Source organism: Hyposmocoma kahamanoa, unplaced genomic scaffold, assembly GCF_003589595.1.
Source record: "Hyposmocoma kahamanoa isolate Upper Pololo Valley unplaced genomic scaffold, ASM358959v1 103, whole genome shotgun sequence".
Lineage (NCBI taxonomy): Eukaryota > Metazoa > Arthropoda > Insecta > Lepidoptera > Cosmopterigidae > Hyposmocoma > Hyposmocoma kahamanoa.
This window is the reverse complement of record NW_020653344.1, coordinates 4,782,706-4,804,060: the sequence shown is the minus strand read 5'-3', so window position 1 is coordinate 4,804,060 and position 21,355 is coordinate 4,782,706. Positions and strand designations below refer to the sequence as shown.

General features: G+C 36.4%; 2 protein-coding genes across 7 annotated transcripts in view; one reads left to right on the top strand and one right to left on the bottom strand.

The window, feature by feature from the left end:
* LOC113238354 overlaps nt 1–7,229 on the top strand; it is a 75,442-nt gene extending 68,213 nt beyond the window's left edge. The window contains exons 7-9 of one of the 2 annotated variants that reach the window (XM_026475201.1): nt 2,524–2,576; nt 4,569–4,727; nt 5,922–7,229. In XM_026475201.1, coding sequence (XP_026330986.1) covers nt 2,524–2,576; nt 4,569–4,727; nt 5,922–6,092 — 383 coding nt within the window. In that variant the 3' untranslated portion in view covers nt 6,093–7,229. Of the gene's footprint in view, nt 1–2,505; nt 2,577–4,568; nt 4,728–5,921 lie in introns of both variants that reach the window. The other variant, XM_026475196.1, reaches the window with a different exon arrangement.
* A 3,814-nt stretch (nt 7,230–11,043) lies between these two features.
* Nucleotides 11,044–21,355, bottom strand: part of LOC113238378 (protein tumorous imaginal discs, mitochondrial-like) — a 17,295-nt gene continuing 6,983 nt past the window's right edge. Inside the window, exons 8-11 of one of the 5 annotated variants that reach the window (XR_003311090.1) lie at nt 19,975–20,082; nt 19,397–19,502; nt 12,864–13,064; nt 11,044–12,805 (exon numbers count right to left, since the gene is read on the bottom strand). Coding sequence is in view for 3 of the 5 variants with exons in the window: in XM_026475219.1 (XP_026331004.1) it covers nt 18,349–18,680; nt 19,397–19,502; nt 19,975–20,082 (546 nt within the window). In the remaining 2 variants the exon portion in view is untranslated. Of the gene's footprint in view, nt 12,807–12,863; nt 13,065–15,206; nt 15,236–18,096; nt 18,681–19,396; nt 19,503–19,974; nt 20,083–21,355 lie in introns of those variants that run through there. The other 4 variants (XR_003311091.1, XM_026475227.1, XM_026475233.1 and 1 more) reach the window with 4 other exon arrangements.

Below are 21,355 nucleotides of genomic sequence, written 5' to 3'. Positions count from 1 at the left end.
TTTTCTTTATATTGTAAATGATACTTCTGACTACTTTTTTATTATTGTTTTTTTTTTGTTCAAGTTGATTGTTTCAGATAAAAAAATAATAATTACTATTTAACTTTCGAATTCTTTTTTCCAGTGGAAGCTTCAATATTTTGTTCAAATTTTGTCACCACTTTCACTCGTAAAGCAGCAAATACTTTTTCTTGGTCAAGAATTGTTGGGTCTGCTATATAAGTAGACCATACTCACATTTTGGGATCAAAATAAAATGTATATTTCAACAGGCTTATAAATAAAATTAATTAGGCATTCAAAAAGAAACATAATATTTTTCATAAAACAACTTTTCTAGAAATCCAGTGGATATAAGCGTTAGACTATTTTTTTCTATCCTCTAACATATAAACATATATGTCATTGAAGAGAAATCACACAAAAACGAAAGTTGTCAAGAAATTAATTACTTATTATATTTTTAAAAATCAGGTGTGGAACATAAATTATTACAAAGTCCATGAATTATGAATTTCGGTCCACTGCGTACGGACGAAAACTTTTCTCTTAACACGGCAGCCGATAACGGTCGGTTGCTCCATGTGGTTAATTTAAGTAATTACGTACCCTCCGAATAACAAAACCACATGTGATCGTAAGTCGAAAGTTATAAAGACAATACCAAACTACATGAAACAAATTACGTTTAAGTGAAATGTTAATAATAAACAGTAGGGAATAAGATAAGAGCGGTCACACGTCGACTTTTAGCAGCGATACAAACGCGACACGGTCGCTAATTCTTTTATTCGGTTTCACTGAAAACCAGCGTAACAAGGTGTTTTTTCTTGTTACAAAAAGCTGAGAGGAGACCATTTTGGTAACTTTGAAATATAATTCTTTTATTTCGTGTTCTATCATAAAATTATTTTATTTTTATTATCATTCTATTATATATATTTTGTCATAAGTTTACCAAATAAACTACTTTAATTTTTTTCTTTCTTTCTTTCTAATCGTCTCTCTACACGCGCGCGCGATGTTAAGCAGCGATGCAAACGCGCGACTGCATCGATTCAAACGCGCGTTTGTGTTGCTACACTTGGGATATAAAGGTGATTGCAAAAGTCACCGTGTGTAACCACTCTTAAGCATAAAACAGTTATGGACTAATTTCGTTCGTAGAAACATTTTTAATAAAATACGGGGTCTTTTTTAAAAATGCAGTAAAATGACAGTTCATTACGCAAAAGTGTTGCCCGCTTCAAGCAGCCAGTAATTGCAGTCAGTAAATATTCTATCGATTGAATTTTTGTCACGCTTAGGGAATAAATAACCGAACTTGTTCTATCGGAATCACCATTGGCCCACTTGCTAGTTACAGGTTCATTTGAATTGTCAATTTTTGTAAGTTCATACGTATATATAGTGCTTCTATTTTCTCAATGTCACTCGGTAAGATTTTATTCAGTTGCCCTTTGCCTTTGGTACACACCAGACGCTTTCAGTTGACTTGATATAGAGTTGCTATTACATTTTTTATTTATTATTCAATGGGAGGAAAGCCGCAAAGTCACAGGCACTACAGATAATTTACAGCGTGTACTTGTATTTTTTTACAAGAAGCCGATACGTTCAAGAAAGACAACAATGATTATCTTCGAAAAGTCCAAGAAAGTGTTTCTGTAGCTTGTCGTGTTTCAATTAGAACAGTAAAGAATATCTTAAAAGAATATGATAAAAACATAAATCAATTCCTTTTTTGTCAAAGTCAAAAATATGCATTTTTGCTTATATAAAAGAAGCACATTTTATTTACTTACAAGTAAATGTTATTAAAAATAGGGAAATAGTTTTACAACTCTATATACATAGTTCACACGGACATCAAAACAAAAGAACAATAAAGTATGTTGTTCAAAATTCAAATTATTATTGATTTTTAATCTAATAATTAATGAGTAGGTATGGAAATTAATATTCGTGTGCATTCGGAAATCCGATGATTGCCGAGAGACATTGAGAACATAGAAGCACTGTACTTGTACACTGCATTTAGAATTATGTTTATAAAAAATACAAAACAAACAGGAGACGTATTTTAAAGTTTTTCATTTTAATTCGCCGTACATAGTCAAATTCTTCCGTTCTTATTAAAATGTATATGGATAAAAATTTAGTTCGATACCAGTAGGCCAACTGTCAAAATAAGAATAAAGAAAGCAGTATCGCTATTAGTAATCATTAGAACGTCGTCGTAACATTCACAATTTTTTCGCAAAATCTTACCTTCTTTCATAATCTATCGATAAAACTGTCGACAACTACTACATAACTATTTAAAATTTTGTGAAAGCTGAGAAACCTCCAAATATCATTTTACTCGGTCTACGAAAAAGACAGTGCACATTTGATCTCCATGGTGCTCTGGAGCAGGATGTGCGATGATTATTTTAATGATGAAACGTTTATTTTGGATTAGGTGTTTGTTATGCCGAGCTACGCTCAAAAATGTAGTAGTAGACATATTTTATATTTCAGAGCACGCAGGCCGGGAAGCAGAGGAGAATAGTAAATGCAGACAGAAATTTAGCGTGAGTGCCTATTATTCTGCCGCCGTCAGTTGAAAGGGCGCTTGTGACGAAAATTCAAAACCGAGAAAATAATTTTTGAAGAACTTAAATTTAAAAAACCCAATCTCAAAAGTTCGTAGAATTATATCTATTTGCCAAGTTTTATTGAAATCGGTTACCGGAAAGTGCGCGAAACCGGATTCAGACCTTAGTTTTTAAACCCTTAAAGGTGGAATATTTTCATCAAATTTAAATGAGACCAATACTGGAGTACCCCCTTTCCAACAAAATAAGAATCATTAAAATCGGTTCACAAATGCTGGAGTTATAGCGTAATGTAAACCTATACAAAAAAAGAAAAAACAACATACAGACAAATTGAGAACATCCTCCCTTTTTTTTTGAAGTCGATTAAAAATATGTACTTTTCTGTTGCGCTAATTTCACACCTTATCCACTTAGGATAAAATAAAAATGTTGATCACGACACTGTAACATAACAAAGTTTTTGAGAAAATGTCCCATGCACCCATTGACTTACAAATAAATGGACGACTGGTGTAATACAAAAACCACGAAAAAAATGTCCCATGTCAACCTATTTAAACGTAGTGACATTTAAAGGAATATAAAAAAGCTAAAACGTTGAATTTAAATTGTAATGTCATCGCAGTACTGTCTAATTTTGCTTGCTTCGCTGTCAGTCGAACAAATGAAGACTAATGCGTGAATGACGCTCTGTATACGATTTTAACGCCCTATAAGTTCGGACACTTTTTAGCGCGGACCCGACGTCCATATAATTGTAAGTCAATGCATGCACCCTTTCAACTAATGGCGGCAATATTATATTGAACATTTTCTGTAGAAGTATTTCATTTACATCTTTTTATTGTCTACTACACAAATCATTGAGCGATAGAACTACATAGTATAAGAAGACAAGTAAGTAGTCCAACTCTCCCACCTACCACAACACAACCCTCGGAGTGTAGGGTTGTCACGTTATTATTTTAGTTGTAAAGTTAATTTGACAAAATTATAGTGTTCATCTCAATATTCTCGTGCTATATTGAAATAACCTTTGTCAAATGCATTACTTATCTACATATTTATATTTTCATACCAGGATCGCGAATTGGTATCTCGATTATGGGAGTATGATTATGAAATGGGAATGAAATGGTGAACAATTCTGACTTTGAGATACTCTTATCCAAATAAACATTAATACAACAATAAACATATCTTATATATTTTAACTGCCTCCGTGGCCGAACGGTTACCATGCCGGACTGCCACGCAGAGGCCCCAGGTTCGATTCCCGGGCCGGGAGAAATATTTGTATGGCCTACATTTATTTCTCTCGTGAGTTTGGGTGTAAATTGTGGTTGTCTATGTGTGTGTCCATGGCACCCGCGACACAGGGTTTCCCTAGTGCGGGGCTATGTTGAGTGTGTGCGTTATTATTATTATTATCTACTATTTGATATCATTTATGAAACGCCTAGAAAAAGAATGGAATCCCATGAAAATCGAGCGAAATCCTCAAATTATATAGGCATGTACAATGTGTTCACCGAGTTGTCAGTTGCGGACCGATTTTGAAAATTCTTTTTTTGTTTGTAAGGGTGTACTCTCGAGGTGCTCCCATTGTCACCAAAACAGAAATCCTCAACTTTTATAGGCATGTACAGTGTGTTTGTTGAACTGTTACAAATCAAAAGTTCTCGGATAGGCGTGGTCTTCTTCTTTCCATTTCAATTCTGTAATTAATAACGTGTGCGACACTTGCTGTGCAACTCGAGTACACCGTGATTAGGCGAATGTGTGTGTCCGTACAGGGCACACGGAGGGCGTGCACACATAAGTACAAACCGCGCTGTTACGTTTGTATGGAGTTATACTACTCGTCTTAACATACTATGACCAATGTGAAACCAATTCGTATTACTCGCAATTTTTTTCTATGCCACTGTAACCTACATTAATTTTGGTGTCCGCAATATCCAGACGGTGATCAGTTTCATGTGCATGGGCCGGTGCATGCCGTTGACAATATTCTCTTACTACGTGTTCGGACTGCTAATCTTCGGTCTTACACGCAACAAGGCTGTCTCCGAAATGGTCATGTTCCCGCTTGAGTTCACTACAACGGGCGGTCTGGAAAAGGTATGCCTTATCTACTACTTTACAAAGATTTAGTATTCGTTATATAGGATTATTTGTAAAATCTAACTAATCTAATGATAAATACTAACATCATAAACGACTTTTGTTCCATGACTTTTAATACCTAGTTCATCAAATTTTACTCTCGAAGAAAAATAAAAATATTTATGTATATACACTGCTCTAAACTCTGAGCGGTAGCAAAAGAAAGCACGCCGGAGGCGTTACTGAACAACTTACTACCAAATACAAATCTTAAAGGGTCCGAAAGTACAATAAAAAAATAAAAGTATATATTTTTATTTTAGTAAATTTATTAGGATTTGTAAAAAGTCATGGCACAAAAGTTGTTGTTTATGATGTTAGTAACATAGACTTGCGATATTGTTACCATTTTACAAACAGGTAACCCTAAACCCTGTAATCTTTGAATGTTTTAAATAATTATGACGGACGCATTAGTCTTACATTTGGTGGTAACATTACTTTTGCCTATAATAGTTGCAGCACCACTCTGAGCTCTAAATCCCAGCCACCTTAGATTCAAAATTGGAACGCAGTAATGTGCTCACGTTTCTGCTCATCGGCTAAAAGAAGTACAATGGCGTAGGTAGACATTCCCCTAGATTATCTCTTTCATAGGAAGCTCTACTGTTACTAAATTGATACTGGACTAGGCACATACTACACACACCCATTTTTTCCTAAACTTTTCATTGCTGCGGAACGGAATAGAAGCCAATTTTTTTGTAACGAAATTTGTGTCAAATTGTGTAATGTACAAATTATATACGAAACGGTTGTTGCGATAATTCCTGAGACCACACGAAAATTGTCCAAAAGACAAGAAGGGTCTGCTCTCCCATTCTCCGTCTGACATCCATGTCGTAAACAACTATTGTCAAATAAGTAATACTCTACCAAATTAAAAGACGTATGATGCGAATGAAGCTTCATACGTGATTTGGTCAAGTATTGATTATTTCACAGAAATTGTTTCGGACGGATATTGGCCGAAGAACGGGAACTTGTTTTTGGGTCCGTATTTAATTTGTACGTTATACAATTTGACATAAAGTTTATGCTATGATTACGAAAACTCGCTTCCATTACATTCCGCGGTAATGTAAATTGAGCCTTAGGTAAGATACCGATTTGTGACCTTTGCGACCAATAAACAGTCTATCTTCACAGGTGGAGAGCCACGTGAGAATCCTTTACGGTTTATACGTGGAAGGAGCGATGATGGTTCTGGCTTGCGCTTTGGACTCGGTGCGCAGGCATAGCGGCTCAGCAGCCGCCAGTATGTCGCTGAAATACCGTTTGTTCGAAAGCGAACCCAGTCTGCCTAGCGTTAACGAATGAACATAATTTTAATTGCCGTTTATTGGTAGTCATACTAGGATGTCATATTAATATGAACAATAAGAATTGTTTGTATTGGTGGATATATTTAGTCAGCATTAACACCCTGTATAGGCAAATGTGCTTGACTTTGAAGTACAATCTCGCTCAAAGTATAAAACAAAGGTTATATTTAATTTATCAAAAAGAATCCGAGGCAAATCTCTTTAATCTTTTTGCGTAATTTGCTTGACACAAGTGCGATTTTTCTTTTATTATGTGGCTACCTTGAAAGAGTGAGGTATTCTTTGAATTAATGGTTTCTATCACCTACTCAATTACTTACAAATTATTGAAGAATTTGTCAACTTACTCGTTGCATAACGAATCCTCTATTCGCATAAACTTTACAACAGTTCCTTAAATCTCCACTATTATAAATATGACCATCAATGCAAACAGTTTTTATTGGTCTTATCAATATAACATGCTGGATTTGCCAAGGATAGATTTACCAAGCCTTGCGGCCCCAATGTTGTAATTAGCTATTCACTCAAATATAGTGGTAGATATGTAGATATAATTTCCTGTCCTATATTTGCAATGAACTCTTTAATTCTCTTGAATTAAAAATATTTGTGATATACCGTTTAATGTATCATTGGCTAATACCCAAAATAGAATCCAACTTTGTTATATTGCGCGCGCTCGCACACAACTGTCTTCCACTGCCAGGGAAGCGGGCTCTGCGCGGACTTCGTTTGACTCGCAACGGTAAACACCGTGGATGTGCTTTCACCGCAAACGAGTGAGCGGAGCGGACTCAGTGAGTTAACTCTTACTTTGCGGAAGTCGTGGATCCGAAACGGACCTATTTCCGGTTCTTATGGGCGGCCAAAGCCCGGTTCCCACCGCGAAATAGTAATTAGAGATGGGAAAAACTACTTATTTTTTTAAACGTTTAAACGTTACGCTTTTTTTAAAAAAGCGTGCTTTTTTAAACGCTTTTTAGTGCAAAATCGTTTATAAAACGTTTAAGCTCATAGACTTTTATGTTAAAAAAGCTTGCAACGTTGTGTTGATACCGAAACGCAAGAGTAGACCACTTAAAGTTATAAGTCAGTTTTTCGTAAAAAAACGAGATATTTTTGTTTGTGACATAACATTATTATGTTAATATTTTGTTCATTGGCGTTTAAAAGCGTTCAAAAACGTATAGTAGTTGTTAACCGTTGAAATGGAAAAAGCTGCTTATTTTTTTAGCGTTAAAACGTACGTTTAAAAAGCGTGCTTGTAAAAGCGGTTTTCACTTAAACGCTTTTTAGTTTGACGCTTAAAAAGTCGTTTAGAAAAACGTTTAAGCGCATAGTGCAACGTTATGTTGAATTAATTTGTTTAGGAAACATAGATGGCGCTACTTGAAACTTAGGCACGTTGTAAAAAATGAAATTGTTCTAGTCAGTTGACCAGAGACCAACGCTGACGCTTAAAATGAACAGCGTGCTTATGCGCTTATTTTAAAAAGCAGACTTTTTTAAGTGCTCTTCGTTTAAACGCCCTCTAATAGTAATGAGCCGGAAATGGCTAAGCGGAGCGGACTTCGTTTTCATGAAATAGGTTTGCGTTTCCACCAAGAAAAAATTTAGTCATCTGATTCTCACCGCAAAAGAGAAATGAAACAGAAGAAAAAGCAGAGCCAGCTGAACGGAAAATGATAAATAAAAAATGATTAGGTATTCGATTTCCACAGAGAGCGAGTTCAGTTGGGAGTTTTGAACCGGTTGCGAGCGGTCGTGTTGTTGCCAATTCGCGATGTCGAGTGAGAATCAAGTGAAGCCAATACAGAAAGAGAAAGTACATGTTATTGTACGTACCTTAAGCTCAGAAAAAGACGCGCCAAACGGAGATTTTGGCTATGCCAGCATATTCAAGGAAGAACATTGAAAGGGGAATATAGGCTATTCTTTATGCTATACGTCTGCCGGGTGCCACAAAAATGAGCGGGTGACGGGCGGGGAAAGCGCGGGGCGGCAACAGCGAGCGAGTCATTTACAAACTAGTTTGTGAGACCGCGACGCAGCGGACTCGTTTTACACCTTTTTATTCGTTTGGATCGCTTCGCTCTACTTTTACTCGGTGGAAACATTACTACGTAATTTTCAATTGCGAGGTAAAAGTAGTCATTAATGACTCTGCTCCTCTCTCTAGAAATGAGAGAGACGAGAGAGAGAAACGAGGTCATTTTTACTCTTTTTGCCCGCTGAGTCATTTACTCTCAACTCTTTGTCGTTGGAAACACATGTAAGCAGTTTTCTCTTGCGAGTTAAAAGAAGTGATTAATGGGTCCGCTCCGCTCGCGGTGGGAACCGGGCTTTAAGAGTTACAAAAGAGGTCGCAGAGTTGAGCGACTTTCCAGCCGAGTCCGTACGGACTCCGTTTGACTCGCAAGAGTAATGTCCTAGAAGTGCTTCCACCGCTAACGAGTAAGTGAAGCGGACTAGGAGAGAGAGAGAAGATGTATTCTTCTGTGAACTAACTCCGCAAAGGTGACATTTTAAAACTACAACTTTCCTAAAATACATTATTATTATACATGAAACAAAAACCTATTTTTTTACTTTTCCGCCGCCTAACTCACTCCACTAATCCGCTCGCTATGGAAGCAAACAACTCGCTCATCTGGCCCCATCTCATTTCCCGCGTAGGTCACTATGCTTACCCCGCTGGCTATATTTATGGCAAATAACTCTTTTCAGTGAAAATCTTTCCTAGGACAAAGTATTTCCGTCCGCTTCCGTTCTGCTATCCGTTCCGCTAAGCTATTTCCCGCTCGTAACCATTTCGCAGTGGAAGGCGGGCATAAGTCTGCTCGTAAATAACTCTAGAAAGACCTAGCTCTTCGGGAGTTTTTGCTATGGTCAACAGCACAATAAGTTTTACACTGACTTTTTACCGCCTTTATCAAAAGTTGAATTTAATAGACGCGCCGTTAACTGTACTGTGTAGTATAATTAGTGTTAGCAGCTCACGGAGTCAATACATGCAATAATAATAATAATTTGTTTATTGAATAACTTATTGTATACAGAAGTCAACTTGTAACGTTCGGCTACAAAAATGCTGATTAATTCTTGGATATAACAATAAACTCTTTTCTGCCTCCACAGCCAAACAATGCTGTTCTGTCACGCAGAAGTCCCGGGTTCGATTCCCGGGCCGGGAGAAATATTTGTATGGCCAACGTTTATTTCTCTCGTCAGTTTGGGTGTAATTTGTGGTCATGACATGACCCACGACATGACACATTGTGTGTCCATGGCATCAGCATCACAGGGTTTCCCTAGTGACGGGCTATGAGTGTGTGCGTTATTTATTTATTTTCACTTGAGGAAAACAATTTCTTAACTCACTAATCAAAAATAGAAACTACTTATGCAATTATTGTATAATATGCTTGTTAGAACGCAATTCTGTACCTTTTTTGAAAATAAAACAATACAAAGTCATTCAATTTGTTATTTTATTTACCTACGCTACAAACTAGTCAACGGCTATGTACAGCTTTAAAAAATGTTGTGTAACATGTTACATAAGAATATTCTGAATTTCATCAAACCGAAACGTCGTGTTATATTTTTGTGAAAGTAAAAGACAGTTTGACATTCAATTAACTAGCTTCATACATATTTGTATCACAGAATTGAAATGTTATTTAACGAAAAAGTCCAAACAGTTTTAGTGAACCAAAATAAACAATAAAAGTAAAGCAATAACAAATCAATAGCACAGTCGGGGAGTTGGGAATACGCGAAGTAAACTTATAATACGTAACAAAACTATTTGAAAGATATCATCAAAAAGTATGATGTAAGCGCATTTGTGCGCTGCATCTGATTCGTTCCTAATCTGAGAATATACAAATCTAGAAATCTCGGACCCACTTCGGGTGTCGCTTGTGCACTAAGTCCGATGCAAATCCGAGAAAATACAATATCGCTTGTAGATAAAATGATCCCTGTGACATTTCGGACCGTCATATCCCGGACTCTCGATCTCCATCAGCTATCCGACCGAACAATTACTGTCAAACAAGTAATATTTCGAGAAGGAAGCCGACAGAAGAATTCGTTTAGGCTGGGCGGGCATTTGGGAAGCTTAGCTACATCTTCAAGTCATCAATCCCACAAAGCCTAAAAACTAAGGCATTTAACCAGTGCGTTCTACCAGTTATGTCCTACGCAGCCGAGACGTGGGGATTACCAACAGGCCTCGTCCACAAATTCAAGATCGCTCCTAACGAGGTCATACGTCAGAGAACTAAAGTGACCGACATAGCTCGCAAAATCAGTAAGCTTAAGTGGCAGTGGGCCGGACATGTCTGCAGGACGGTTGATCGCCGATGGAGCAGACTTGTTCTGGAATGTTAACCACGTCAAGGAAAACGTAGTGTGGGACGCCTGCGGCAAGACGGACGACCTGAGCAAGCAGTGGCATCAAAATCGGTTCAAAAACCACGTAGTTATCGCGTAACGTACATACAAAAAAACCACAGTCAAATTGAGAATCTCCTCTTTTTTTGAAGTCTATTAAAAACAGGTCGTGCACCTTCCGGAACATTCTCGCGCATTCTCGAAAATTCCCGCAGCTGCCGTATCGTATCGACTTTGTACGTTACACAATTGTCAAGAAGTTCATTATGCTAAGTTACATACAAAAAAAATCGCTTCCAATTCATTCGGCATTAATGCAAATTGAGCCTTACTATTAATCAATAACTCAAGAAGACTGATAATTGCAATACAAGACAGTATAGTCTAGTATTTATTGGTTTTACCAGATGTCGCTACGAGTACCAAATAAATATTTTTTTAAATAATTTGTTTTGCATTGCCGAGCTGCAATTTATCAAGGCTACTCTAATTTCCAGTGATAACAAACAAATCAACTAGATGGCGCTTATATTCTCAGATTTTTATGAATATTGCCGGCTATTCTTTTATTTTGTTTACAAGTGGTGTCATCTACCCATATTAACAAACGGTATTTTATAAATTAGTCTGTAACACACAATGCCATCTATTTCCCGATAACAATTTTTGAAGAATAGTTAAAAACCTGATAGGCGTTTGGTTTATACATGAAAATACATTATTTAACACTTTTTCGCCTGAGTAACAACATGTTAGCTACTGATATCGAAAATAAAACTATATAGAGTTCATGTCTAATCTAAAAGAAAAACCCGAGTTGTTTTTGTGCCATGCCCGGGGTAATTTTCTATGGCCCGTGGTCCTTCTCATTTATTCAAATTATCATCATCATCATTTGTCAATTGAAATGAAGAGTAGTAGACCTGTTAATACCGGGAAAAAAAGGTTTATGATCCATGAGATGTCACTTTGACAGTGACAGTTCTTTGTATACATTTTGGGACTTGGCACAAGCAATAAATGTCTATTCTATTCTTTATTGATATCCACGGCCATTTACATAATATAAAATACTTCCAGGCTATCATCAAAGATCAGCGCCATCTGGAGATTCGCAGTCCTCATGGTTATCGGTCCATGGCCTTGCTATCATATTACTAACACGACGTCCTTGTCCGATTACCCGTTATTCAAGGACAAAAGTCTCCGTAATCAATTTCCCAAATTACTTAGTGGTCAATTAAAATAAACTACAAAAGTGTAGCATTATGTAATACAACCGTAGCCTCAGAATACAACCAACAAAAATTGGAAGCTTTCGACGAAATGCTAAAATGTATACCTTGGCGTATTCCCAACTCCTAAAATAAAAATGTATAAATTGGAATATTTTTATCTACCTTTGAATGGACTAAGAATAAGATAATAAGGGGTCTAAGACATCTGCTATTTCAAGCTGTTGCATCAACGTGCGAGTTCATTGTGGACTCGTTCACAAAGACATATTTGAATTTTTAAGCGCCACTAAAGCTTGAAATAGCTGATGCCCTAAAACCTCTTTAGGCTCAATTTACATTGCAACGGAACGGAATGAAACTAAATATTTGTTACGAAATTGTACATAGCATAATGAAATTCATGTCAATTGTGCAATGTACAAACTAGATACGATACGGTAAGTGTAATTCCCCAGACAGCGCGAGAATTCTCAGGAATTCTGCTAACTTTCTTCAAACCACTGATACTCCACTGCAATTCCATTGCCACTCCCCTGACATTACAATTATGATAGTTATTTGTTATTCTGCTAAAATCGAGTTGCAATGGCAGTGATGGCCCTCATTCATTCAATCATTCATTGTTAAATCGATCATTGTTAAATCGATGTTGCCTTACGAAAATTTCCACGGAAATTACTACGCATGTCTTAATTTTTATCTCGTTTGAGCAGCAATTTAGTCTTCAAATTAAATACATATAACGTTAGTAGACTACACCACAGACGTGCCATCGACTCGCCAAGCGAGCAGAGTGAAGAGCAGAAACCAAAAAATTGCACTGGCAGTGAGTAACTCGGTGGCTAGGCACTGACAAGTCACTACTCTTAACTCTTAGCAGAATACCAAACGTACAAAATCCAGCTGCTGGCACTCTATCGGTCCTGTTTTTTTGGTTCGTATCTATGGTTAAAAAATCCCGTTCCGCAGCTATGTAAACTGAGTTTTACTCCAGTAGCTTGACCTCCAGAATTTTCTCTTCTGTGGGAGGAAAACGCACTCAACCAATCACCTTAGCGTAATTTGTGGGGTGTGAATACCTTCATACGAAGGTATTCACACCCCACAAATTACGCTATGACTGTTCAATAGTGCCGCACTCGATGTTTCCCTCCTTGTGTTAAGCTGATGGCGGTCAAGCTGTACTGATATAGTTTAACCCTTGCTTCTGGACTCCTTGAGGTCATCGTCTTCTGGCGGGGTGCCTTCGATGCTTTTCTTTTGTTTTAGGGCTTCTTTCACGGCGTCTACGAGATTATGGGGCTCCGCTATCGACACTTTAGTACCTGTTGGTTTGAAGGTTTGAACTTTGAGGCTCGAGGATTGAAAACAGATTTCAGAATGAGTAGAATATAGTACAGTCAAAGACAATAATAATAATAATAATATGTGCCAGACAACCACGCCAATTGCCTGATCTCATACTAGGGAATACCTTGTACTAGAAGTAATAATAATACTAATAAATCTTTATTTCAGTAATACAATTAAATACCAGAGCGACGGAATTGACTCTGGGGCATTTTCCAAAACATCCAGACCAACAATTTAGAAAAGTTTGTTACGTAAATTTGTCCCACCGGAAATTGAATCTAAAACCACCGGAACTTCACTGGTGCAATACCATTGCCTTATCAATAATATACCGGGAAATGAACCCGAGAACTCCTCATCCAGTGTCCACAGTGCAAACCGTTGGACCACCGAGGTTGCCACAAGTATTTGCTACAAATTATTGTCACAAAATATTGCCGTTGTGTTGCTACAGGTTGATCACGTATTTAAATACTTTGGCCATTTAAAGAATAAACATAAAACAACCTATATTTTGGAATGTTTAGAAAATAAACAGTAAAAACGTACTTTTATAGGCAAGACGAAATGGGTATGTCCATACCATCGAGTATACAACCAGAAATAGAGACGAAATGAGGGCCATCCATCCCTGGCAATTCATCAGGCAAATGGGCCTTACATCACTTTTAAATATGAACTCTCGTTTGCACTGAAATCACAAATAAGAAATCTGAAACAGTACAGCGCCAACATTTTGACTTGTGTGTACGTCTCCGTATATTCCAAAAATATTCTGTATTTATTGTAATAAAGATAATGTCTCTAACAATGGGAAGCTGTTCCGTTCGGTGGTGTGGGAAAAACAGCAAAACATCTAATTACAAACTAAATCAAATACTAAATATGTAATTTTTCAATTTTCGTCCATTATAGCAAAACTCAAATTAAACTGGTCGATTTGAAGTGAAACAATTGACGACACCCGACAATTGTTTCGAATTCGGGCGAAGTTGTCACCATAATGATTTGGCAGAATAGTTTTCAAACAAATTAAATTACATTTCGTCTCTATTTCTGGTTATATACTCGATGATCCATACTAAGTAAACGTTCAAACTTTAATCAGATTAATTCCCTCAATTCCTATCACCTATTAATTTCAAGCGAAAGGAGGGTGGGAAAATTAACTGCATGAATAAAATGAACACATGTGTTTTGCAGCCATTTTGAACGATTCTATCTCACTGAGTTCGCGGAGTAGCAAAGTAATATACCTCAATTTTTATAGGCAGAAAACTATTTGAATAAAGACTAAACAAACTACCAATGACTTACAAACAAGATGTTATAGTGACTGAATAAGTTATAATTTCCAAATTCCACAAAGTGTACTATAGTCCGTTCCAATCGATTTTGAACAAAAAGTAAACAAACCTATTTGGTTAAAAATCTAAAGCAATCACGTATTAAATCGAATAAGTAACACTTTCACGTATATTTCGAAGATTTCGACTTAATATCTCATCACTGTTTCCAACAATATTCATTTGAAAAGCATCGTAAAAACGTATTTGAAAAATGGTAGTCCAATAGTGAGGTTATTATTCATCTATACTTCTATGACTTGCCTATGGTTGCATAGTGCTGTTCGAAAAAAAACAAAGTTTAGTAATCGATTATTAAATCGAACATTTCAATTGCAATCGAACGAGTATCTAAGTGTAAGGATTTAAAGGAGGATTTAAATTGAAATTTTAAATATGCTTACATAGGTTATGTAAGGAAAACCGTTAGTATGACTCAATTGAACAAATCGATTCATTGAATTAATTAATCGATTTGTAGTTGGCGTTACAATTGGCCACCACTAAACTGTCTATGGTCGGGTCAGTGACTTGTTTGTTTACTTTTTGTTCAAAATAGATTGAAACGAAGTATAATATTCATAATTCTATGAACACTAAAGTATATATTAAGTAACCATCATGCGTGTTAGTTACGTATCTACAACCAATCGTTCTTATTTATCGCACTAAATATTCGATATTAATAACATTTAATTAAAGAATAATACCTTTAGTCATTTAATACATCTAACGAAATATCTACCTAGGTTTTGATCAAACACTCACGTAGAAAATACTTCTTTATATCTTGTTACCTACGAAGAGTAAAAGATCTTTTAATAAATAATTTCTGACATTATTTTCAATATGGTGTATAGCATGATGGTGAATAAGGAAAGCCAAATGGGCATGTACAAATAAAACAACAAACATAATTACTCAATTTCATATATTCATGAAATTATTTACAACAAATATAAACAAGTACCATCATACTGTATCCCTTTGGATAAAAACTATTAACTAGCAAAAAACGTAACGATTCTATTGTGCTGGTCGATAGGAACTTAAATCAAGGAGAAACATTTTAGTAAGGAGCTGCACACGTCGAGCGCAGTCACGTTACTTAGAACCCGCACAACACTTCCATGCGCCCGGTATGTAGTGCTCGAAGGGTAAGGGCGCCTTCAAATTCGACGTTTATAGAAACGTTGCAGTGACACCAGTGTGGCGCTGGAACCGCGCCACTAATTTTCATACAATATTTAGAAACGCAGTTGCAGCGCCACTGTCGTCACAATGCAGAGCTTTTGCAAGCGGTTACTTTGAAAGCACCCTTACTTTTGCTTCAAAGAATGAATCTTTGAATATTTTTTTTTATATTCCAAAACAACGTGAGGGAACTTATAAAATTCACTAATTCACTACTCAAATGCAAGATTCTATTAATTGGCCAGATTTCAACTTACTAAAACTTAATTTTGACGATGCACAAAGAATCGACACAATAACCTTCCAAACCATGAAAATATTTCATTTTCATGTGAACAAATAAATGTAGAATATTTACAACGTATTATTATTATACATTAGAATAAAAAATGATACAAATAAATTTTAAAAATAATAAAATGCTATGGAATATCATAATATCTTACTACAATATTATAATATAAGACTACAACCTTCGTTTAATACAGGTTAAGTGCCGATAATGTAACACGAAGCAGCACCGAGCCAATAAATAAACTGGGTTTAGAGAACAGACAAACATTGCGAACAGGCGCCCTTGTCGAACTTTTTAGTTATTACGCGCGCTCAAGGTAATGACAGATGTCGCTAGCATCCCGTAAAAATATATGTATACTAAATGTTGCTCCTTGTAACCGCTAGGGGCGCTCAATTTGCAATATACAATTTTATTGTCAAATATTTGCCTGCAACAACCGTCATGGTGACACTTCTCATGGCTATGTGTATTGCGTACTTGACATATTTGGCCAACAATCTCCATGTGTAGATAGGAGGTGTGACAAAGTATTTGTCTTGTTTGCCTATCCGACAAATACAGCAAACACCAATCCTGGGTTAGGGCGCGTTTATCCGACACGAATTTCATCGCGCTCAAGCACAGCGACCGCGTGCATCTAACTGTCATGTCAGTACGCTCTATTTATTTAGCTTTTACGTTTTAACTTAAATGAGCGTCTCGGGAACGCGAGCGAGACTGATTTGTCTTTGGTCTACGCGGCGGACACGCGGCGACCGCACAGTTTTATTATTCCTAGGCATTTAAATATTGTTAGCAAATAAAATTCATTCACCATTAATGTCCGTGAAAGCGCGGTAACTGGGCGGTCGCCGCGCGAAAACTTTCGCGTCGCGTAACTGGGTGCTTACCGTGCGATGGTCGCTTTCTCAACACCCATTAAAGGGGCTAAATAGCCAACTACGTAAGTAAACCGTCCACACTATGGTCATATTCATGGTCAGTCTATACGTCAAATATTTTTCCAAGTACATCAAACACCCAATAGAGAATACAAGTAGCCATGTGGAAGTGCCGCCATAAACTGATAGTAGAGACACAGCGCATATGAAAACAAATACTGTCGTAACTCAAAAATGATGAAATTGAAAAAACACGATTTGAACGTTCCAAAAATTACTGAATGGAACCAATAAATGTATATTCTTGTTTATAAGTGGCTAACTAATTGTTTTATTAAAAATGATCCCATTAATAAAAATGGAAGTAAATTAGTTTCGCCTCTCCACGAGGCATAATCAGGCGTGTCGGGTATATTTGGTGGTGGTGTTTGTGACTGTAGTTGCGCTTGTGTTATTTATTTTATTAATTTTATGCGGAGGGAGGGTGGGATAATTATCTGCATGAGAAAAAGAAATTCTACACAAGCACAGCTATTTTGCACGATTTAACCTTCACTGGATTCGCGGAGTAGTAAATTAATTTACTTCCATTTTTATTAACATGGACTTTCGCAAAGTAACGCCTGAATCTATTAATAATACCATTATTCGTAACAAGATTCATTCAGTTTTTTCTATGATTTTTTTTTCTCAATTCTGTCCTTTTTGAGTTACAACAGTACTTGGTTTTTATGCGCGCATAGGTTCGGCTTCGACTTGCCAAGCATTACGTCTTGTCTAATAATTCAGACCAGTTTACTACGCTACACTTATGTCGTGTCGTGCATCGAGATTGACGACAATTTCTTGATCCTACGTAACCCGTTTATTATATGAGCACGGTTCTAAATGTTACCTGAATCTTAAAACTAGATTCTCATAGGTCATAAATAAATATTGCGCAGTTTTATAGAACAATTACTTCCTATAAAGTAATTGCTATTTCATAGCATTTATACTTTACTACGTTAGTAAATTGTGTAGTCAAGGTTCTATTTAGAAAGATCACTTCATACTGGTGACAATTTTACAAGTTTTATGGATTTTATCAATAATGGAAATAGACCCAGTCTGTCTTTTATGAAAACGGAATAAAATGACATTTGCAGGGTTGCCAGTTTTCATAAAATTTTAAATAGTCATGTAGTAGTTGACGACAGTTTTATCGACAGATTGTGAAAGAACGTAACATTTTGCCAAAAATGTCTGTATTGTGAATGTTACTACGTTCTAATGATTACAAAATTTGGTTTAAATAAACAAATACGATTTAGTTCCGAAAAAAATAGTTTCATAACCTATGTATAACAATCGCGAAAACCTAAAAACCCAAAACATTTATTTAGTTCGTCATCCATTTTGTATTGCAACGACAACAAACTTGTAGGGGAAGACTTCTAGCTAAACTTGTTTAGTGTTATAAATAATATTATTAATAACCAGCCCCCAGAAGAGTCACCAGAAAAAAGTACGCCATTGAAAAACTAGAACTTACATATTACGCGTCATACATTTGTGGGTTACGCTCTCTTTCCTTCTGTAGCGTTCTTTCATACCCCATGGTCTTATCCATTTCTCTAAATTCCCTTTCTTCAAAAGTTCTAACATAGTTATCTATGCTACTTCTATCTTGTGGATCGTTTATTAAAGCCATATAACAAAAAACAACAGCTATGAAAAAACCGCTGAGAAAGGCTACCTTATAATTTTTATATGTATCAGCGAAAATGTCTAATAAAGACCAAACTCTGGTTTTCTCGTATTGGTGGTCGCGATCACGATTTGCTTCGTGTATTTTTTGGCTTTCGCTACTGCTACTGTTCGATTTGGCTGCAAAGTAAATTTGTTTGTAATCTACTGAAGCACAACCTAAAAACCATAGATGAATTCACAAGGGTTAACCGAAAAAACACACGGCTAGGTTTGCCTGTGTCTGCGCGGTTTCTCTTCGAGCCAACTGATCCCCCAATGTCAGCAAGTATACAGGTAGCCTTATGCACACTTATGACGTCATACTGTGGCTCTAGTGAAAAAGGGCACAAGTAAAAAAAGCCAACTTTACAAGGAAACGCGAAAAACACTTCATGCTTAATATCTCATTATGCGCTAACAGTTTTTCGCGTCTCCTTGTAAAGTTGGGTTTTTTTTACTTGTACCCCTTTTCTCTAGAGCCACAGTTGATAGGGTATTTGTTTTGAAAATGTTTCAATTAAATTATTTTTAAAAGTAGCAGTTAAATAACTTTTTCTAACATTAAACTACTCAAAAGACCGGCAAAAATCACCACAAACGTAACAACGTGTGCATTTACTGACATTGCTGTTCACCTAACTCAAATAGTTTGAGGCGCCATCTATGGGCGCAATATTGAACTACGTATCGACTAGGGCATCAGTGTACTAAGAAATTAGTTCTTAGAATTCCGCAACATAGCGAAGGACATACCTATTATCAGTCTTTACACTAGTAAATTCTTTTAAATTCGCAGCACAAACGTTAATCGGTTTCGTTATAATAACTATTGCATTTAATTTATCATTTCTTACCATCTCTGTTGTAAGATACTCCGTGGATCTGACCAGGTGTATCTTCCTCGAGCTCAGCGTATGCATACAACAGAGCTTTTTGCTTGTCCGTTAGCGACTTTGGTGCCTGTAATAGGAAAGACAAGGAAGAAAGTACACTATTAACTGGTATAGTTATAGGAATAGCATTATTCCTCATAAGTCATCGCGTTACAAACTCCATTTAACTCCAAAAGTGAGCTTTGAGTCTTGAAGTTACAGTGTATTTTACAGTACAATATGTACAAACGGGCAACGCGTTTGGCAAACGTACAAAGCATCTTTAAATGTAATAGTACTTTAGATATCAACCCCAAATAAAACCCTCAGGTCTTTTTTGTTCTCATTACACAACCATGGTTGTAATGAGTACAAAAACGGCCCAAGGGTTTAATTTGGGGCACTATAGTCAAGTTAGCCTGCATGCAATCATACTATTTACGTGTTAGTGCCATGAAAAACATATATGGTACGGGAATTACGAACCTCGACTCAGAAAGCCCTCAGTTAATTCCTAAGTTATCGCCCTTAATTCACTATGTACTATTATATATTCTTACCACTATCTTGATGTGAACGTAGTGGTCTCCGTACCCGTGCTGACTGACTCTCTTCATGCCCTTCCGGGAAAGGCGAATTGTGGAGTGCGATGACGTACAAGGTGCTATCTGCAATTGGGTAGTTTTCTAATATTAATACACAATAATCTTATATTATACAGTGTGTTGATTTGCATTCTCGCCGTATTTAATAAATTAATAATAGAAATAATGCTAAATCATCTAAAAATATTTAAAACATTATTCTGTACAATATTCTGGCCATAGTATCAAGTAAAGTTTTGCAAAATTGTCTCAAGTCACATGCACACGCAAGGGCAGTGACCCCGCCACCCGCTTCACCGATACATAATCTTTCTCGTTCGCTTATTTACCTATTGTTTTAATTATTATGTAATAATTATGTACTAGTATTGTTATAATTTACTATTTATGTACATTAAGTGTTTGGATGAAGAGCTTAGATTCGAACAACATGTTCTCCAGAAAATAGGTCGTTTGTTTTGGCGCTTAAGAGCTTAAGATCTAAGGGTCCCTATATAATTTGGGAAGTTGTTTAAGTCCAAAAATACGGTTGCAATTATGTAATGCACTGGTGTTACCTCATTGTGCAGTACTGTGACGTAGTTTTTGGCCCTCGTCTGTAAGTTAAGACTACTAAAACTATTCAAAAAGTGCAAAATTCTTGTATGCGTTACTGTTTTAGAACACGTAAAAGAGACCATATTTCACCGTATATTGTCAATAACAAACAGCTTAACATGGCCAATTCTAGAGTACTAAAATTAGCCTGCTTTGCACAATCCTTACATAGGTTTAAAATTCCGATTTATCTCTTTGAAAAACTGGTACCGAAAAGCAGTCTCCTTTTTGCGAGATCAGGTTCATATTTATAAGCTACCTGTCTATATTTTAGTCGAGACTTTAAGTTGTTTTAAATACGCCGCTTCCAATGTGTGGAATGATCTTCCCCCGCCTGTGCGAGACTGTCATATTTTGTCATTACGTACTTTCCGTAAGAAATGTTTTCATTGGTTATTGTCCAGGCAACACTTGCAGGTAGGCATTGTAGTGTAGTTGTGTGTGGATAGTGCTCTGTGCGTAATAGTAATGAAAAAATGTATATAACGATTCATATGTGTGGTAAATATCGAATAATCGGTTTAAAATCTTAGAACTAGAATGATAGTGTGTGTTAGTTCTTCTTTTTAGGAACATGGTAGGCTGTAGCAGAATATTAGAATAGAAAGCAGAAACTTCGACACTCGTACTACTAACTCTTTTTTTGCACTACTAACTCATGTTTGCATACCAAACCACGTGGCATCAAAGCAACTAAAAAGTCGTTGAAAGACCAAGTACAAAGACACGACGCAAGCAC